This window comes from Apodemus sylvaticus, chromosome 10 (assembly GCF_947179515.1).
Source record: "Apodemus sylvaticus chromosome 10, mApoSyl1.1, whole genome shotgun sequence".
Lineage (NCBI taxonomy): Eukaryota > Metazoa > Chordata > Mammalia > Rodentia > Muridae > Apodemus > Apodemus sylvaticus.
In genome coordinates, this window is record NC_067481.1 from 46,622,186 (window position 1) to 46,644,139 (window position 21,954).

General features: G+C 42.1%; 1 protein-coding gene across 1 annotated transcript in view; it reads left to right on the forward strand.

Moving 5' to 3' along the window:
* The window catches only part of Efcab5 (EF-hand calcium binding domain 5), a 112,592-nt gene that overhangs the window by 48,488 nt on the left and 42,150 nt on the right, over window positions 1-21,954 (forward strand). Inside the window, exons 3-9 of the mRNA XM_052197376.1 lie at window positions 1,800-1,955; window positions 13,120-13,219; window positions 15,211-16,308; window positions 17,780-17,857; window positions 17,962-18,054; window positions 19,554-19,768; window positions 21,760-21,916. Of these exons, the coding sequence (XP_052053336.1) occupies window positions 1,800-1,955; window positions 13,120-13,219; window positions 15,211-16,308; window positions 17,780-17,857; window positions 17,962-18,054; window positions 19,554-19,768; window positions 21,760-21,916 (1,897 nt within the window). The remainder of the gene's footprint in view (window positions 1-1,799; window positions 1,956-13,119; window positions 13,220-15,210; window positions 16,309-17,779; window positions 17,858-17,961; window positions 18,055-19,553; window positions 19,769-21,759; window positions 21,917-21,954) is intronic.

Below are 21,954 nucleotides of genomic sequence, written 5' to 3' on the forward strand. Positions count from 1 at the left end.
GATAGCTACTAGCATGACACCCATTTTGCAAATGAAATAGCAAGGAAACTAAGCTCAGAACCCAGATGTCTTAGTCAGGGTTTCTATTCCTGCACAAACATCAGAACCAAGAAGCAAGTTGGGGAGGAAAGGGTTTATTGAGCTTACACTTCCACGTTGCAGTTCATCACCAAAGGAAGTCAGGACTGGAACTCAAACAGGTCAGGAAGCAGGAGCTGATGCAGAGGCCATGGAGGGATGTTTCTTACTGGCTTGCTTCCCCTGATTTGCTCAGCCTGCTCTCTTATAGAACCCAAGAACACCAGCCCAAAGGTGGTACCACCCACAAGGGGCCCTCCCAACTTGATCACTAATTGAGAAAATGCTCCACAGCTGGATCTCATGGAGGTACTTCCCCAACTGAAGCTCCTTTCTCTGTGATAACTCCAGCCTGTGTCAAGTTGACACACAACACCAGCCAGTACACCAGACAAAACTTTAACCCTTTATGCTGCTCCATTTCTCTGAGTATTAAATAGGAACTTAACGTTGTTCATTGATCCACCAGGAATAATAACTAGTGGCTGAGGACGTATCTCAGTTGGTAGAATGGTTGCCTACCATGCCCCAGCATAGCATAATCTAGGCATGGCAGGACATTTCTTCATAATGCAGGCATTTATGAGCAACTGTAATCCCAGTGGCCGGGAAGAGGAGGAAAGAGGTTTCAGAAGTTTAAGACTATTCTTGTCCTGATTGGAGTCTGAGGCCAGGCTGAAGATGAGACCTTGCCTCCAAACACATAAGCAACCTTTTTTGCAAGTTGAATAATGACTTTTACTCACATGGCTACAAATATATCTTTTTAAAAAGTTACTGTGTATATGTGCTGGTGTCTCCATCTGTGTGACTGTATATGCACCTGTGTGGGTTCCCTCAGATGTCAGAAGAGGGTATCAGATCCCTTGGAACTGGAGCTGCAGGCATTTATGAGCTGTCTGATGTGGCTGCTGGGGTTTGAACTCTGGTCCTCATGATTAAGCAGCAAATGCGCTTGAATGCTGAGCCATCTCTCCAGCTCCAAACATCTCTTTTGCATACTACATTCTAAATGTACCTGGATGATTTTAAAGAGATCACTGAAATGACTATTTGTATTGGCCTGGGGAGACGGCTCAGTGTTTAGGGTGCTTGTTGACCTTGTAGAGGACTCAAGTTTGATCCCAAGCTTCCACATGGTGGCTCACAACTGTCTGTACCTCCAGTTCCGGGGGTCTGATGCCCTCTTCTGACCTCCAAAGGCATCAGGCATCCATGTGGTATACAGACACACATGCAGGCAAAACATTCACACACATAAGATAAAAATAAATTGGAAAGAAAGAAATTTAAACGTGCTCATGAACATGCAAAAACATGTCCTATTTAAAACAAATGACGAGTTTTCAATAGCAAATTACAAAAATGGAACTTTCTTCACACCAATGTTAATTACGTAACAGTTACAAGAACTAGAAATCAACTTGTGCGTGCGAAAATGAAATGTGTGTGATCCAAGGGCCTTAGGAACAGACCAGAACATCCAGATTGTTTCTCTCTGCTCTCTCTTTAAGTTTAATCTCATGGTGTCTCTTCAGACACTAGAGAAGGATCTAAGATGAGCCCACCGAGTGCCACACACATGAAAGCACTTTGATGAGCAAACAATGTGAAGACAGTTCACAGATGATATCATTCACTCATGTGGACTGGAAACCATTGGGAAGGGCAAAATAAGGAGCACGGTTCTAAGTCATCGTTTGTCCTGCTTTCTTCTGCAGTACATTTCTTCGTATGTTACGGACTTGAAAAGCGAAGTGTTTGAGGAATTCCTTAAACACCTGTGTCACTGTGCAGAAGAATTCCGGGAAATCATAAAGACTGACATGCGGAGGCAGATGTTTGCTGAACTCTTCCTACAGTGTGACAGTGGGAAGGTAGGTGAGACAGCATGAACTCCCTCTGTTCCTCACAGTTTGATGTGAGGGACCAGCTTTGACGTGGTGCCATTCTAAATTTCCAATATTTGGAATGTTTGGTAGTGGTGGCCTACAGGCCACTATTTGATAATGAGATTGATTACTAAGGAGGAAAAGAAATACAGAGAGTACAATCTATACTTTTAAACTCTAAGATTAAAACCTGACTTATCAGCCACTTTCTCAAACTGATAGAAAGTTTTCTAGCTCTTATTCTAGAAAACTTTCATTTGTACCTGTCTTATTATTGAACATGCCCACCCTGTGCACACCTTGAGTGACGTTGCTTTTCAGCCTTTTTAACTTGTAGGTCTATCTCTTGTGTGTACAAGTGCCACCAGTGGCCAGAAAGGGCTTAGTGCTCAGAGCTGGAGTGACAGACATTTGTGACTATCTGGGCGCTAGGGTCCGCATCTCTGACTCTGTTTGGGTGCTAGGGTCCACATCTCTGACTCTATCTGAGTGCTAGGGTCTGCATCTCTGACTCTATCTGAGTGCTAGGGTCTGCATCTCTGACTTTATCTGGGTGCTAGGGTGCATCTCTGACTCTGTCTGGGTGCTAGGGTCCACATCTCTGACTCTATCTGGGCTCTAGGGTCCGCATCTCTGACTCTATCTGGGTGCTAGGGTATGTATCTCTGACTCTATCTGGGCGCTAGGGTCTGCATCTCTGACTCTATCTGGGCACTAGGGTCCGCATCTCTGACTCTAGCTGGGTGCTAGGGTCCGCATCTCTGACTCTATCTGGGCACTAGGGTCTACATCTCTGACTCTATCTGGGCGCTAGGGTCCACATCTCTGACTGTATCTGGGTGCTAGGGTCCGCGTCTCTGACTGTATCTGGGTGCTAGGGTCCGCATCTCTGACTCTATCTGGGTGCTAGGGTCCGCATCTCTGACTCTATCTGGGTGCTAGGGTCCGCATCTCTGACTCTATCTGGGTGCTAGGGTCCGCATCTCTGACTCTATCTGGGTGCTAGGGTCTGCATCTCTGACTCTATCTGGGTGCTAGGGTCTGCATCTCTGACTCTATCTGGGCGCTAGGGTCTGCATCTCTGACTCTATCTGGGCGCTAGGGTCTGCATCTCTGACTCTATCTGGGTGCTAGGGTCCACATCTCTGACTGTATCTGGGTGCTAGGGTCCGCATCTCTGACTGTATCTGGGTGCTAGGGTCCGCATCTCTGACTCTATTGGGGTGCTAGGGTCCGCATCTCTGACTCTATCTGGGTGCTAGGGTCCGCATCTCTGACTCTATCTGGGTGCTAGGGTCCACATCTCTGACTCTATATGGGAGCTAGGGTCTGCATCTCTGACTCTATCTGGGTGCTAGGGTCCGCATCTCTGACTCTATCTGGGCGCTAGGGTCTGCATCTCTGACTCTATCTGGGTGCTAGGGTCCACATCTCTGACTGTATCTGGGTGCTAGGGTCCGCATCTCTGACTCTATCTGGGTGCTAGGGTCCGCATCTCTGACTCTATCTGGGTGCTAGGGTCCGCATCTCTGACTCTATCTGGGTGCTAGGGTCTGCATCTCTGACTCTATCTGGGTGCTAGGGTCCACATCTCTGACTCTATCTGGGCTCTAGGGTCTGCATCTCTGACTGTATCTGGGTGCTAGGGTCTGCATCTCTGACTCTATCTGGGCTCTAGGGTCTGAACTTTGGTTCTCATGGTTGAGCAGCCAGTGACCTTAACCGGCTCCTTATGCTAGATCTTAAAAACAAAAATTCATATTCAAAAGTGTATCTAAGATTGAGGTTTGGAGGAGAGTTGCGAGCCAGGGCATCAAATAGACCTACCATAGTAGATACAGATTTAACCGAGATATGTTTAATAAGCCTTCTGTTTATTTGTACCCCATGCTCTGTTAGTGAATTTTTAATGCAATACTGTCAAACTTTAAAATATTTCCAAACATTCCCGTGCCCACTGGTCACCATCCCCTCCTCTACACTGAGACTTGCAACAGAATGTCATGCTGACTCTATCTGGGTGCTAGGGTTCGCACCCTAAGCAATGACAACTCAAAGCTAAGAGGATGCCCACTATAATGTCAGCATGTCCAGCCTCTCAGTGCATCCCCTGAGCTACAGCTCCTTTATGCATCTTCTCCCACAACCTCCACATCAAGAAAAGAGCACCTTTACAAACCTTAGATATATGCTGTTGGCATTGACCTTACATCTTACAGATTGAAAATAAAATGCCAAGGACAGTTTTGGGTACCTTCTCACACCAAGAGCCAACTGTGGTGTAAGAACACAAAATGCCTTTATATTGACTTCATTTATTTTAAAACTTTATTTCATTTTATATGTATGTTTGTTGCCTGCATGTTTGCATGTGCACCACATGTGTGCAGTGCCCAAGTAGGCCAGAAGAGGGCACTGGAATTTCTCCAGTTGGAGTTACAGGAAGTTGTAAGCCCCCATGTGGTGCTAGGAACTGAACCCAAGTCCTCTACAAGAGCAACAAGTGTTCTGTGGCAGTTTGAAAGAGACATTTGAATCTGTGCATTTCAATAGTTGATTCCAGGTGGTGGTGCTGTTTGGGGATGTTTAGGAGGTGCAGCCTTGCTGCAGGAAGTATGTCTTTGGCAGGCTTTGAGATGAAAAAGCCTCACCTTCTCCAAGTTTGATCTCCCTGGTTCATGGGTGGCTGAGGTGTCACTTCTCAGCTTCATAAACTCTTCAGCACATGCTATTCATGCTAGGTGTCATGCCTACCACCTGCAACCATGTTGTCCACACCATTATGGATTCTAACTCTCTAGAACATAAGTCCAAGTAAACCCTTCTATAAGTTGCTTCATCCTGGTGTTTTATCACAGCAGCAGAAAACTCACTAATATATGCCTTTAACCCCTGAGCCATCACTCCAACCTTCTACTTCTCATTTTAAAATGTTAATATGTACAACTCATTCAGCTTTGAGGTGTCCAGACACCAAAGACTGCCTCGTGTAAACCACTAACACCTTGAGAAACTATAGTATGAACAGGATACAATTTTATAATTAAAGAGAGTGAACGCAGCGGATAGAACTCAAAAGAGATGTGTCAAAGCTGGGTGTGGTGACGCATCTTTAATCCCAGCACTCAGGAGGCAGAGGCAGGCAAATCTCTGAGTGCAGGGCCAGCCTGGGCTACAGAGAATGTTCCAGGACAGCCAGGGCTACACAGAGAAACTCTGTCTTGAAAAAAAATTTTTTAAAGGCCAAGCTTGGTGGAATGTTATTGCATGTGTGCAAGTGCACCACAGGTGTGCAGTGCCTGAGGAGTCAGTGTTCTGGCCAGGCAGCCTAATCTACTCAGAGTTACAGACCAGTTGTAAAAGACTAGATTGTCCTCTGGCCTCCACATATAGGTATGTGTGCCTGCAGACACAAAAGAAAGATGAAAAGAGAAACAGAGAGAGGGAGAGTCAGAGTTAGATGCAGATTGGAATTTGAAATATAACCAAGTGTTTCTCCTGAGGGTAGTCATGAAAGAGATGCTATGTGATACAGTGAGTATCTTTTGTGATATTCTAATAAAGGTGCCAATTGCTTTAATAATAATTCATGTTTCTGTGATGGATGTGTGTAAGTACACTTGTACACTCCTTGGTGAACATGTGGAGGTCAGAGGAGAACATACAGGAGTCATCTCTCCCCTTCTACCACGTGGGTCTCAGGGATTGAGCTCAGGTTGGCAGCCTTGGTAATAACAAGTGCTGTAATGCATTGAGACATTTCCCTGCCCACTATAGTTTGCTTGCTTGCTTATTTATTTATTTATTTATTTATTTTTGTTTTTCAAGACTAGCTTCTTGTATAGTCCTGGATGCCCTGGAACTCACTATGTAGACCAAGCTGACCTTGAACTCAGAAAACCACCTACCTCTGCCTCCTTGAGTGCTGGAATTAAAGGCATGTACCAACATATTCAGCTTTATAGAACCTGACCTTTAAAGAACATATAGGATACCAGGCATGACCAAAATTTAAAAATCTATCTATCTTTCTTTCTTTCTTTCTTTCTTTCTTTCTTTCTTTCTTTCTTTCTTTTTTCTATCTATCTATCTATCTCTCTCTCTATGTTTCTTTCTATACAAGGTCTCATTATTATGGGCCAGGCTATCCTGGCATTTGCTGTACAGTCAGTCATAGCAAGACTTGAACTTGTGATCCTCCCACCCCCACCTTCTGTGTGCCAAGACCACAGGTATGGATCATGAATTGACATTTTGCAATCTAGTTTCTCAGATATCTGCTAATTTAACTCAAATCAGGAATAAAGCCTTTGAAATCCACAATGCCTTTTTGTCTTTCACACACTTCTCTAAATAGTGAGTGCCTCTTTGACAGAACTTGCTGGGTAATTTTGGCATCATGATTTTATTTCCAGGTGAGATGCCTAGAAAGCAACAACTTCTGTCGGCCAATTACTTTAACAGCAACTCTAGTGCCATTGTCAACAAGACATGATAATATTTGAAGGAATTAGTAGAGGTTTGCTTGCGCTCCTTGCTTTTTTCTCCACCATTAAATAGTCTTGTGATGATCTTGGAAGGAAGGTAGAATCTAGAATACAAAAGTCCATTGAATTTCTGAGTGAATTTTTTTTTTCAGCAGTGGCTGACACAAGCACTTAAGAAAGCCTGGATTTTAGGATAAAAATACTGGGTTCTTGAGGAAGAGTAAAAGAGACTCATAGAGCAAGGAAGAATAAATAATAGCATCAAAGCAGCGTATGTCTTAGTAAGAAACTGGGGCCAGCTGGTGGGAACTTAGAGGTGGTCTGAGCCTTTAAGTTAGGTTAGAACCTGGTTCTCCACTCCTTGGCTCTAATCAGAGCTGGAAGCCAAAGGTAACATTATAAATATTTGGAAAGTCCAAGTAGGTGGCAAGATGGGGGCATTTTAAGACAGAGAAGGCAGGCCTTCCGCACTTTCCATTCACCCCGACAGCCAATGATCAACATTCCTAAATGCATATTGTGAATGGGTCATCTGTGCAGAGGAGTTCTGATAATAGCTCTAGAAAAACACCCAGGGTTGTGTCAGGAACTAAAGACACAGAAAGTAAAAACCATAACAAAACTTCCCCGTAAGCAACATGATGTCTGCATACCACAGAGTCAGCAATCGCCAGGACTGACACCAAGCAGGATGTTCTCTTTCCTAATAGCAGGACACCATACAACCCCCAATGAAATGGACAAAGAGCACAGACATTCCTAGTAAAAGTTACTAGCTGTTGTGTCTTTGTAAAACAATCTAGATATATCTATTTAAGTAAATAAACAACACACACATACTTCAAACGATTGAGACATTCCATAACAGCCTTAGCAAATAAAATTCTATGTGGTAGGGTGCTTCTTGTGGAACTATTCTCAGCAGATATGTACAGATACTGAGGGAATGATTATCTGTACAGGAAATGCTTTAAGAATGGTAAATATATCAGCTGTGGCAGTTGAACAAGAATCAGTGATCACTTGTAGACTTCTAGAAAGACCCAGATTCTCATTTCAAGTTACTGTCAGAAAACCTAAATTTGCTGTATTGTAAGATTGGAAATCTGATCCTCAAATTTCCTGACCTGCAAAACCCTGCCCAATGGTCTCTAATGCATCCTTCTGGATATCCCAGAACATCTGTAAGAATCTGTCAGGGAAATCACTGGGAACACTTGGGAGGAAACAACAAAGACACTGGAATAAAAACAAAGTTGAGTAGCTCCAGAAAGCAGGGTCCTCACACAGACAAGCATGTGTGGATGAACCAGCATAGAGGTCTATGCAGAGAAGCAAGATGAGAGCCTCAGGCTACGGGAAGAAGTCAGCTAATCCACAACATCTGGCCAAACAAACTGGACCTACTCTCAGAAGAAGTTTGAACGAGGGAAAGGCTACTCTGGGGAGAACCTCTCTTTAGGAACTGTGTGAAGACAAGGAGGAACTGACAAGAAGATCTGTGGAAATGGAGATGATACTAGCACTACCAGCCAAGTACCCCATCTCTCTCAGAAGAAAAAAGTTTGAGTAAACCATTCTGTTGAACGTAAGAAAGCAAAACAAGGCATGGTGGTGTATGCTGTTAATTCCAGCACTTGGGAGGCAGAGACCATGGATCTGTGTGAGTGGGAGACCAGCCTGGTATGCATAGTGAGTTCAAGGATAGCAAGGACTACACAGAGACACCATGTCTCAAAACAAATAGACTGCAGCAGTGACAACAACAAAGGAAGCCTTTAGGATGAGAATGGAAGTGAAGATTAATATTCTTGAGAGCTAGAACTTGGTTACTAGGCAGAAGCAGCTACTCCAACTCCCTATTAAGAAGAATATGCCATTAACAAAGTTACAGTGAGACTCTGAACTTCTGATCTTTGAGGATCAACCCAAGGCTTCATGTATGCTAAACAAACATCCTACCAACTGAGCTATATTTCTATCCCCCCAAAAGTTTCTTCTGAGCTGTGCATGGTGGCTCCCCTGGAACCCCAGTCATTGGGAGGTAGAGACAAGGTCAGGGATTCAAGGCTTAAGCTACACAGTAAGTTCGAGAGAGATAGGAGACCCTGTCTCAACAGAACAAAACAACCGCCACACACACAGAGTTTTAAACCTTTATCAAAAAAAACTTTAAAATGGTCTTTTCTAGGATTCTTATTTAATTGAAGTTATTCACATTAGAAATATAGCATGAAATATCAAGTAGAACATACTGAGAGGAAAAAAATATATATCTGAGGCCTTGCTTTGCTGACTTGGGAATAGAGATCTTCCAATGGTAAACAGACGCTCAAATCCACAGTGCCATCTTCTAGATTTGTGTTTTGGTCAACCATGTTTCAAAAAGAATTTATAAAGATTAAAATATTTATAAAATTAAAGATATATGAAATTATTTTTATTACATGATATTACAATAAATTAGACACTGTAAAGGAAAAACTGGAAGAGGCTCAGTTTGGAATGTGGCTTAGTTAATAAAGTGCAGGCTTAACAGGACTATAGTCTGTCCCCAGCACCACAGAAAACCAGGTGTACTGGCACAAGCTTGTAATCCCAGTATTTGGGAGGTAGAAGCAGAAGGATCAGGAGTCATTTTCATTTGTGTAGAAGGGTAAGGCTAGCCTAGAGTCCATACGATTCTATCTTTTAAAAATAGAGAGAAAAGAAAAATTAAAAAAGAAGTAGCACGAAGATTGGCAGTAGAGCTGTCCCGACTGACTCTGAGGGACTGACGCCGAGGGAGGGAGGGGGAGAGGAGGAGAGGGGGAGAGGATGAGGAGTGGCGGTGCCACCTTTGATCCCAGCGTTTAGAGACTGAGGTAGGTGGGTCTCTGTGAGATAGAGGCCAGCCTGGTCTACAGAGCAAGTTCCAAAGCCAGAGAAACCCTGTCTCAAAAAACCAAAACCAAAACAAAACAGAAGTAAAATGCACGGCAACAGTAGCAAAAATGGTGGGCAGAAGACAAGGAAAAGCAGTCTTACCTTAGCCACAGAGTTATAATATTACTTCAGAGTAGACTGTTATAAATCAGTGATGCATACTGAAAATCCTAGAGCAATTACAATAAGAGGCATAGCATTAAACACATGTATACATATGCACATACATATACATATATAAACAATGAGAGAAAAAGAAGCCCTGAATTTGAAAGAGAGCAGAAAAAGGTTCTTGGGCCAGGCAGTGGTGGCGCACACCTTTAATCCCAGCACTTGGGAGGCAGAGGCAGACAGATTTCTGGGTTCAAGGCCAGCCTGGTCTACAGAGTGAGTTCCAGGAAAGCCAGGGCTACACAGAACCCTGTCTCGGAACCCCCCCCCCCCAAAAAAAAGGTTCTTGGGAAAAGTTGGAAGGAGGAAAAGAAAGGGAGGAAACGATGTAATTATACAATGCTCTGGAAAAAATCATAAAAAAATAAAAAAGACAGGAAAAGAACAAATGAGACAAATGAAAAAGCAAGTAAGAAGATGATAGATGATAGACTTAAAGTAACAATAGTAACTACATCAACTATACATTTTCTAACAAAAGCATGGGGAAGGGACTGTTTGGAAATTAGAAAAAGACTAATGGGAAGTGGGAGGGAGACCAAGAGTGGATAATGGGGAGCAAATAAGATAAAAACATATTTTATTAAAGAATTAAAATGTCATTGCAAAGACTATCTTTTTGTATAATCAATATATGCAGATAAAAGGGCTATGAAGATAAAACACATTTATAGGCCTCAGCAGTCCAATCAAAAGATATTGTCTAGTTATATAAAAATGCAAGAACTAAAAAAAAAAAAACAGAAAAAACAAAAGAGAAAAAGGAGATTAGCAAGTGAAAAATGCAAGAGCTGGTTTGAAGATACCAGTAAATCTTAAAAGTGAACGACTGAAAGAAGACATACCGTAGAAATAAGTTGGCTCTAACACGGTCCTAGAGAGACCACAGACAGCCTACAGCTTCACCATAATGGTGCCTTCATGCTGTGTAGCGCCCCAGCACATGGCAGTTGACAGTTGCTATAACAGGACCAGAAAGAGCCACGAAAGGAGAACAGAAGGGGTGTCTGGCTCCCAGGAAAATCGCTGCCCTTGTGCTGCTCTTCTGACAGGGACAGTCCTCTCCTTTACCGACCTCTCTTCTCCACTCCCTTCTTTGCCCTGTACTTGTAGACTCCTGACAACCAGAAGCTGAGAAGTTGATTTGAGACTGTGTCTCTCACGTCTGTTCTTTTCTTTTTGTCTGCCCACAATGTCAGAATTTATTGAATAGCAATAAACTCGCAAGGCATGGAAGTGTCAGCAGCAGCAATTTAACATGTTCTGACTTACCTTGACAGCCCTGGCTGGGGGCAAACACAAGGTTATTTATTCCTATCCTAACAGCTAATGTTAGTTCTCATGTCACACGTTACACACCACAGAGTAAATACATGTACACATGCACACACACACACACACACACACACCATGCGTGTATTTTACAGGAAAAACTACAAGGGGATAAAGAAGTAAAGAATTTCAAAGAGGCCTGAGAAGCCAGAGCTGGGAAACTGATGACGTTCTAGAGGAGTCTAGGGGAGTGAGACACAGAGCCAGCTCAGAGTTTCCGTAGAAGCTCTGTGGCTGCTATTTTAGATTCAGCCTGCAGTTCAGAGTTGGACAGGAAGATGGGGAGAGGGCAGAAGAGAAGGCCATAGGCTGTTATCTTCAGGGACGAAGCCAAGCAAAAGCCCCTACGGAAGTCAAAAACCAGATGACAGGCGGCAGGGAGTTGTGGGCATCTCTGTCTACTCGCATCCCAGGACTAAGAAAAGTCTCCTTTACTGCTCAGTTGCTATTAGGTCATTATTAGTTCCATAGTTCCAAAGATAATGGGCAAAGTCCCAGTTTATAAGCAAAAGCTATTCCATTTATTTACTTTAGAAAATTTAAGTACAAATTCCATTTATTTACTTTAGAAAAAATATATCTAAATGCACACAGGATATATGTATAAGATTATTCATTGAAGCGTATTTTTCTCAAAATATTAGAAACAACCTAATTTCTATTAATAAAAGAATTCTAAGAAATTGCAATGTTTTTATATTATACTACATAGCAGTTAAAATGAATAAAGTAAACTTTTTCTTTTAAGATTGATATAGTTTTTAGTTTTCTTTTTCTTTTTTTTTTAAAGATTTATTTATTTATTAAATTTAAGTACACTGTAGCTGTCTTCAGACACACCAGAAGAGGGCATCAGGTCTCATTACGGATGGTTGTGAGCTACCATGTGGTTGCTGGGATTTGAACTCAGGACCTTCCAAAGAGCAGTAGGTGCTCTTAACCACTGAGCCATGTCTCCAGCCCTAGTTTTTAGTTTTCATGTATGGATGTTTTGTCTGCATTATGTAAAAGGCACCGCATGCATGCCTGGTGCCTATAGATACCAGAAGAAGAAGTTGGATCCCCAGAAACTGGAGCTATGAACTGCCACGTGGGTGCAGGGAATTGAACCTGAGTCCTCTGCAAAAGCAGCAAGTGATCTTAACTGCTGAGCCATTTCTCCAGCTCCTAGAATAAATAAAATTTATTTCTTTATCTGCACAAATTAGATCCCAATGTTGAGTAAACCTAAGCATTTTGAAAGCAGACATGATAGCATACACCAGCAGTCCCAGAACTTGGAAAGCCAAAACAGGAGAATATCAAGTTCCAGGCCAGCCTGGACTACTTACCAAGTCTCAGGCCATACTGGGCTACATAGCAAGATCTTGCCTCAACTCCCTACCAAAACCATAATTTCAAAGGACAACTTAAAGAATGACACATCTATTTTATCAGTCAAATACAGTTTCGTGTATGCTTTTTATGTGTATGTACAGACTCATGTGTGCATGATCATGCATGTGCATGCATGCACAGTTAGAGGTCAAAGGATAACCTTGGGCACTGTTCTTTTTTTAATTCTTTGAGACAGAATATCCCATTGACCTGGAATTTCCCAGGTCAACTAGACTGGATGGCCAGAGAGCCCCAGGGACCTGCCTGTCTCCACCTCCCCAGTGCAGGGGTTACAGGACTCACCACCACACCCAGCTTTTTTATGTGGGTTCTGTGGGCTGAACTTAGGTTCTTGTGCTTGTAAGGCAAGCACTTTTCACCAGCCGAGCTGTCTCCCAGGCCCAGCATGCTCTCTCAACAACTGTTATTTCCAATGCTTAAGATCACAGGCGGTGTTAGCTTTGCCATTTCTTTTTTTACACTTCTTAATTAAAATGTTCTCAGAATAATGTATGAAAGACAAGTAAGATGCAGTTAGCTGTATGTGACATATGCAGAGGTCACCTTAGGTAAGAAACGAGTACTTTGCATTGATTTCAACAAGTCACTCCAGTCCCAACAAATATTTTTTTTAAATATCCACTAAGCCCAAGGCATCGTGACACATGGCAAAATGGGAGAATTAAGTCTAAGTCTACAGGGAAGATGCAGCTTCTTGATTTTGCTGGTGTAGACTTTATATTCATGATGATGATAGAGGAGGTGTTGGACTCAGTGACAGACTACTCAGGAAGTCATGATCTAGCATCATGAAGATTTTAAATGTGCTGCAGCTACTAATTGCCAACTCTGTGTAGGTGATGGCCTTGGATCGGCAGAGGACACTGGCCTTGCTGGAAGCGTTCTACGATCAAAGCTCTTCCACCACTAGGAGTTTACTCCGAAACCCAAGACAATGTAAGTGTCGCTCAGAGGGAGGCGTGTACTGAAGCCAAAGCTAGGTGACACAGTACAGTGACAGAGTCCAGTGGGACCACTTTCCTCCTGAGGGATCCCGCCATCTCCCTGAGTCACGGCAGCCTTAGCTTATCTGCTTGTTCCTATTCCCACACAATGGACTCGTGCTCACAGCTAAATGTAATTTCACCAGAATGCAGTCGTCAAACCTGTGTCCCATCAGAACTCAGCTAGAACAGCCTTTAAATTTATTTCGATGAAGAAAGGCTTTGGTGATAATCAGAATGCTTTAACAGCTAAGTTAGGAATGGTTATTCCATTTCTAATTATAATTTAGAATTCTAAGGTTTCTACAGAAGATAAGTCCTTTGCCAAAGCAGCTTTGCTTATATGCTACATGTTGAAATATTCTTTTATATTTGTTTATCGATAAAATTATTACAGAGTTGTTTTTTTTTACTGCATTTCCTTATTTATTATGGATGAGAGAGTGCTATAGCGGTCCTGTGGACATCAGAAGGTGGTGTGTGAGTCTCTCCTCCCACCACGTGGGTCAGAGGGTCCAACTCAGATCCTCCCTCTACCCTGGCGGCAAGTTCCTCTGCCCAAGGCGTCCTACTGCCCTATTTTTCTTTTTTAAAGAGAACGTCTTTTAATGACTGGCTTGTCTGATTTCTGCATGTAGACTTATTACTTGGAGACTCAAGGATCTGTGTGTACTGTACTAAAAGCTGCAGGAGCCGCAACGTTAAAGCCTAATTGCTAAATATTCTGATAAGAATGGGGCAGGCACGAATTCCAGGATTTTGTGGAATTTTATCTGAGGGGGATGCTTTTTCAGACTGAGTCTCATTAAGCTATTTTTGAGAACTCTCAATCTCCCTGCCTTGCCTCAATCTCGCCAGCATCATGGTCCAGTGTGGTCATATCCAGCATATTTTGTTGCATTTTAACAGCGAAATCCTAATGACTACTATCCAGTCTTCCCTTAAAGTCCTTCCTCCCTTAAAGTCCTTTCCTTAAAGTCCATCTCTCCCTTTGTCACTCCCTTTCTCTCTTCTGTACTAAAAACTAAACTTATATTAAACACGCAATCTACTCCAGAACTGCACTCCAACTTTTGCATAAAATTCTAAAGCATGCAGCCTCCTAAGTCTTGGAAGAAAGAGTTGAGGAATGAAGAATTGAAGGAAAAGGTAGGGATAGAAAGCAAACCAAGTGAAAGATAGCCATCGATAAGGCTAGCCTGTGTTTGTATAATGGAGAAATTTTAATTTGCTATTATTTGAGTGTGAGTGTGATGTGGGGGTGGGGGTGCATGCACGCCACATAGCACATCTGGAAATTGGAGGGCAACTTTGTGGAATCGATTGTCTTCTACCTCTACATGGGCTCTAGGTATCAAATTGGGGTCATCCATGGTGTACAGCAAGCACAACTCTCCAGCCTGTACTTTAGATGTTTTAAAATATATTTGAAATGAAAAGACAGTTCCAATCCCCATATCTATTCTGTGCTTATCTCGAGGAAGGAGGCCACAATGGTAAGAGGCGAATTTAATTTGTTTTTAGCAATCCAAGCAACATCCAAATAACAAAAGAAGAGATAAGTTTGTCTTGTAAACACACCTTCCAGGAAGAATGGCCAACTAGTTTAGTGTAGTGAGAATTCATATGTTCCCTTGAGGACCTAGTTGCTGCAGAAGGTACCTGATAATTCATTTTGTTGTTGTTTAAGACAAAATCTATGTGTGTATGGAACTTGCTATGTTGACTAGGCTAGATTCAAACTCACAAAGATCTGTCTGTTGCTACCTCCTGAGTGCTGGGGCTAAAGGCATATGCCACTACATCCAGCTCTGATATTTATTTTTAAAGTAATAAGTTTATGTAATAATCACTATCCTCAATGCCATTTTATATTAAATCAATAACTCTGATTCTGTACTATAAAATCAATTATTTAGATAAATCCTTTTTGGTCTGCATTAGGGCCATTTGTCGAATTTGAGGAGATAGAGTTGACTGAGTTCTGGGGAGACATGGATATTAAGAAACACATTTATGAAGACTTTGATGCACTGCTCTTAAAGATGAATATGTTAGTTGCTGAAAAACTTGCAGGCAAGCTTCAAGAAAACGAAGATCTCCCACAACAGCAGGGAGAAATCAGTACAGAACAAGAACTTTCATTGGATTCAACAACGGAGTCAGGAACTGCTGCAAAACCGACCTCACCACAGAGACCCCAGAGAGCGTCACTTACAGGACAAGGACAGGGCAAAGGGCCTCGCAAATCATCTGTTTCAAAACAAGGAGCAAACAGAGGGTCAGTGGCAGAGCAAGGGTCCCGAAGAAGCTCGGTAGTGAACCAAACCCGGCATAGAGGGTCGGTGGCAGAGCAAGGGTCCCGAAGAAGCTCGGTAGTGAACCAAACCCGGCAGAGAGGGTCGGTGGCAGAGCAAGGGTCCCGAAGAAGTTCAGCCGCGGAGCAAGAGCCACAAACAGGGCAAGACTCAAAGAGAGATTCAGTACCAGAACAAGAATCACTCGGAGGGCCAGTCACAGAGGAAGGAGCACAGAGAGGGTCAATTTCAGAACCGGGACAACGCAGAGCATCAGTAGCAGGACAGCGCAGAAAGTCATCTGCAGAAGGCGCTAGCAATTCTTCAGAAGCAGGGTCACGCAGAGGATCAGTGATAGATCAGGGACAGCGCAGAGGATCAATGATAGATCAGGGACAGCGCAGGGGATCCGGAGGTCAGCAGCGGAAAGGGTCAGGAGGACGCAAAATGTCAGCTTCAGAATATGGACCACATCAAGAGTCCATAACTGAAGAGCCCCTCAATGAGTCAGAACAAGGACCGCAAATAGACATCATTCAAGAAGAGCAGGATGCAGCCTCAGCCCCACAATTAGAAGAAGGCGGGGAAACCTCGGAATTCAATAAAATGGAATCTCAAGAAAAAAAGCCTTTGCTGCTCATCAACGAAGAGCAAGTCCCCATAGATTCCGAACAGCGTGAAGAAGTTCCCATAGCCGGCATAAAGGAACGGCCGTCAGGCAGCCCCAGGAAAGACCACCTTTCAGGTAGTTATTTAGTTCTAAAAATCATTTGTTTTATAGAGGTTTAAAATAATTTTATAAAATTTTCTGTTTTCTGGAATGGCTTAAAAAGTCTTTTCGGAAAGAACTCATTTAAATTCAGATCTTTGCTAGCTATTGTGTCCTGTAAACCCCAGGCCTGTTTTGGTGTTTCGCCCTTGCGTCTAGACATTGAACTCTCAACTAAATGGAAACCTGAATGCTTATTATTAATATTCCCAGAGATTTGTTTAATACCAAAAGTCCATTGATTAGAAATCTAGCAATGTTTTAATTGGGGAGGGTGTTGTTTTTGTTTGCTGTTTGTTTGCTTGCTTATTTGTTTATTTATTTACTTTTGTCTTTTGTTTTTTGAAAAAGGCTTTCTCTGTGTAGCCCTGACTGTCCTGGAACTTGTTCTGTAGACCAGGCTGTCCTTGAACCCAGAGATCCACCTGCCTCTGCTTCGCAAATACTTGGATTAAAGGCATATGCTGCTACCACCCAGGTTTTAATTGGGTTATTTTTTAAGGCAGACACATTTCTGTGTTAAATGCAAGTGACTTAATTTTTCTTTATTTCAACAATTAAATGGGACAGGTATAGTTGCAGATGTCTTTAATATCTGCACTGAGATGACAGAGGAAAGTGGATTGCTACAAGGTGGCGGCCAGTCTGGTCTACATAGCCAGTTTTACATAGCCAGGGCTATGTAAGGAAAACATGTCTCAAGCAAACAAACAAACAAAACCAAGCTTTTTCTTCTTTCATTTTTGAATCTTTTCTAGAAGAGTTTCCAAAAGTTGTATTTCAGACAGAAGACACCCTGAATTTTTATGTTTTAATTTTATGAATTTTTATTGTATTTTATTTTATGTGTATGGGTATTTTACATGTATGCACCATGTGTACAGTACCCACAGATGGCCAGAAGAGGGTGACAGATTCACTGGAACTGGAGTTACAGATGATTGCAAGACACCATATGGTCTAAGAGAGCTGGGAGTTCTCAGAAAGAACCTAGGAGCTGAGAACAGAACCTAGACCCTCTTCAATCACAAGTGCTCTTAAATGGCTAAGCCATCTCCGCAGGCCCCTCAACGTCAATTTGTATTCTTGTCTTTAGTTAGAATTTAGACATCTAGCAACACTTTGTTATAAGAGAAACAGGGCGGGGGGGGGGGGGGGGCTGAGAGATGGCTCAGCAGTTAAGAGTATTTACTGCTCTTCCAGAGGTCCTGAGTTCAATTCCCAGCAACCATATGGTGGCTCACAACATCTGTAATGGGATCTGATGATGCCCTCTTCTGGTGTGTCTGAAGACACTGACAGTGTACCCACATACATGAAATAAATAAATCTTTAAAAACAAACAAAAAACAAGAGAGACTGTGAAATATAAACCTTACTTTTTGTCACCAAACAGCTTTCACCAGGTCATAACACTAGCCCTGTCATTTTCTTGTATTCCCATTAGGAACTTCAAAAAAGGATTCTCAGAAAGACAAAGCCTGTGAACCAAAGCCCCAACACGTAGAAGGAAAAAAATGGTCAGGTAACTCCTCACTTAACCTTCCTTTCCTTTGTACCCTAGAGGAAAGACCTGGTTGAAACGAAATGGAATAAAATGGGCTGTGTTGTGTAATGTGTCTTTCACAGGGGAATTTTTGATTTGTGACTGGAAGACGAAACATGTCAAATCTGAAGATGAGGAGCAGGCCAAATTAATCTGTGAAGACTCCAGATTCACAGGTACATATTTGATAAACAAACTAGGAAAAGCAGGTGACAGCCTAACACAAGACTTTAGTTCACCACTGCACCTCCTGAAGACGGGCTTTAAGTAAAGCACACCGAAATCCTTACACTGTCTTGTCCCTGGAAATTGACAGACCTAAATGGAAGCACGGCAGGTATTTTGGTGTTCGTATGCTATTGGTGGTGACAGGTACTATCAGTGATGGATTACCATTGGCAAATGCGCTTAGTTAGAGCATTTAACATTTAAATATCTAGCAGCGCTATACTTTAACTGCTGCATTGCCCTAACACTGCTTGAAAGGCATGATCCAAGCATATGAAAGGACACAGATATTAGATATTAGAACTCAATAAAAATAACTAATTATGCCGGGCAGTGGTGGCGCACGCCTGTAATCCCAGCACTCTGGGAGGCAGAGGCAGGCAGATTTCTGAGTTCGAGGCCAGCCTGGTCTACAGAGTGAGTTCCAGGACAGCCAGGGCTACACAGAGAAACCCTGTCTCAAAAAAAAACAAATCCAAAAAAACCCCCCCAAAAAAAAAAAACTAATTATTTCCCTAGTAGGTCTACATTCAAACATGTTAGACAGGTGAGAGTCTGTCTTCTTTATGAAGACTTAACAATAAAAGAAACTGTTGAACAGATGGAAGGGCAGTTCTTAACTATCTGATGAGCCACATGTTTAGCTATGATTTTTTTCGAATAATGTTCAGATTTTTTTAAATGCTATTTTATTATATTTATTATATTTTCCTCATCACTTTAAGAAGTACAACTAGGGGGCTGGAGAGATGGCTTAGCAGTTAAGAGCACTGACTGTTCTTCCAGAGGTCCTGAGTTCAATTCCCAGCAACCACATGGTGGCTCACAGCCATCTGTAATGGGATCTGATGCCCTCTTCTGGTGCATCTGAAGAGAGTGATAGTGTATGTATGTATGAGTACAGTGTACTCAAACACATAAGATAAATAAAATCTTTCTAAAAATAGAAGTGCAAGAAGTGAAGCAAGATTATGTTCTATCTGCAATCTTTTCTCATTTAAGCCTGAACCAAATAGTAAACTTTATTTTCAATCTAATTGATTAATTGGTGTTTGTTCATGTGATTTCTGCATGTGCATGCATGAGTGTGTACACACCCATGCCTTATATGTAGAAACAAGAGGTTGGTGATGCATCTTCTTCCGCTGTTGACACCTTACCCTTTGTGGTAAGCTGACAGTGGAAGAGGATTGTTCCCCTCAATGAAAACTATAGTTGCTGTCATCATAGACAGAACAGAACATGAATTTCCAAAAGGCAAAACCAGAGGATGTCGGAGCCAGATTTTAGCCCCGAGGTAGTACCCTTGTTTAGAATATGTAAAACCTTGTATTCAGTCACCCAAACAAAGTGATGGGAAGCATCTATCATAACAGGTACTTACTTTTCCCGTAAGATTTGAGAGAAGCATTTATTTTACTGCCTGATATATCTTCCTGCTTCACAGATCTCCACGCGACTATTAGGAATTTTCAGACTTACAAGGGAATCAAAGGGAGGAGTGCCTTCAATGGAGTCTCCCTCGATTTGCTGCAGTTTGTACAGCTCCTAGAGACATTTGTTGGTGAAGACACCTCCTTTAGCATCAGCCAGAGCCTCACCTCCTTTTTTCAGAAGAACTATTCTGAAACAAAGCAAGAGAAAATTAAAGCCTTAGAACAGGTAGGTAACATTTACCAACACAACAAATAAGGTCACTATTATCTGTAAATCCCCAACCTCCCTTCTTCCTAGTGTGCTGTCTCTAGAAATGTACAACCAAGCCAAGATGTTGAGCAGAATGCCTTTAATTCCAACACTCTGGAGGCAGAGGCAGAGGCAGGCAGATCTCTGTGAGTTCCAGGGCAGCAGACAAACAAACAAAGCCAAACAAGCACAGACATTAAATGACACCTTGATTGGTAAGACCAGAACTCCAGAGAACTAATTTTCCTAAAAATGACATGATGGCTTCTGGCTCACAGTTCAGCTTCGTTTCTGTCCTTTGAAGTCCGGGGTGCAGACGTGTGTAGATGTGAAGGCATGAAGGCATGTGCGTGCACTGTCTGCCTTGTAGGAGCATGTGCAGATGCATATATTTAGGGATTTGCTTATGCCTTGAGTATGTGTTTTTATCCACGGGCCCCCAGTGGCACATTTCCCCTCAGCACATACTGCTTTCTTCAGTGATAAATAAATGTACACACACCGCCTTATATAAGCAACTTACTCTGTCTCATGGGAAATGTAGTTTCACCATGTTTATTCAAATAATCTCACTGTCCTTATGAGTCTTGTCAGTCTAAGTCCAGGCTTGAGATCCCTTTATCCTCCCTCCTCAAATGCACTATCCTTTCCTTAATCAAAAAGTATTTATTTACTTGTGTGTGTGCATATATGTACATGTACGTGTAAGTGAGAATGTACGTGTGTGTGTGTGTGTGTGTGTGTGTGTTGCTGAGGATCAAACCTAAGGTTTTGCATACTCTAGGCAAGTGCTTGACCACTGAGCTATACCTCTAGCCCTTGGTTTTTTGACCCTGAGTATTGCTATGTAGCCAGGCTACCCTTAAATTCATAACCCTTCTGCTTTAGCCTCCTGGGTGCTGGGACTATAGATATGTGCCACCATGGCTGGCATATTCATTGTTTTAATAATTAAATCAAGCTATTTAGTAGTTTAATAGTTGTCTATTATCTAATTAATAAAATTATCTAGTGACAATTCTTAAAAAACTGTTAAAATCAATGTTAGGTTAAATCAATGTTAAATATAAACGTCTTTTCTTTTTCTTTTAAAAAAGGTTTTATTTTAAACTATGTGTACATGTGTGTGAGTCTATGTATGTGCACATGAATGCAGGTACCTGTGGAGGCCAGAGGCATTGGATCTCCTGAAGCTAGATTTACAGGCAGTTGTGAGCTGCCAGATGTGAAAATCTAACTTTGCTCTTCTGGAAGAATAGTCAGATGTACTTGCAAGTGCTGAGCAGTCTTTCCGGCCTCACAAATATTTTTTTTAAGTGTAGTGTTGTTGTTCTTGTTGTTTTTGAACACTGTAATTTACCCATTCCTTTTTATTATAAAATATATGCCCTTAACAAGCCAGATAGAGCTGCCCACATATTTATCCTAGTTTTGAGCAATCACGAAGAGAATGGGAAGAAATAGTCAAAAATCTGTAAGGAGCATATTACCCTTTCTAATCTGAAGTGCTTTGGTCTTGCACAGAGAATCCCTGGATGTTGTTAGTTGAGAAGTGAAACAAAAGTGGCAAGTTAGGAGGTTCAAATCCATCTCTGTGGTTCCCTCTGTGTGGTTCCCAAAGCAAAACTGTTTCTGTAAGAAAAAATAATAATAATAATTCAGGCTGGAGAGATGGCTCAGCGGTTAAGAGCCCTGACTGCTCTTCCAGAGGTCCTGAGTTCAATTCCCTGTAACCACATGGTGGCTCACAACCATCTGTATGGGATCTGATGCCCTCTTCTGGTGTGTCTGAAGACAGCAACAGTGTCATGAAATAAATAATTCTTTAAAAAAAAGGAAAGAAAAGAAAAAGAAAGAAAGCAAAATGGTTTAGGAAGAAAAAGAAAAAAAATGCTACACTTTGTTTAAATGCAAAATGCCAGCTGGCACACGAAGACTATGTGCTTTTTATCCTATTTGTATCCTAGGCCAGAAAAAATTCCTTCCGAATCCGACGTAGAATTCTCCTGGAAGCCCTCTTTGAGAAGTGGGACAATGATGGCTCAGGCTTTCTGAACCTTAATGAAGTTGATGAGCTCCTGTATACATATAAGGAGGGAATGGAAAGAGAGTCTATGAAGAAAGGTAAATGATTGGCATGTTCCTATTTAAGATGTGCAGCA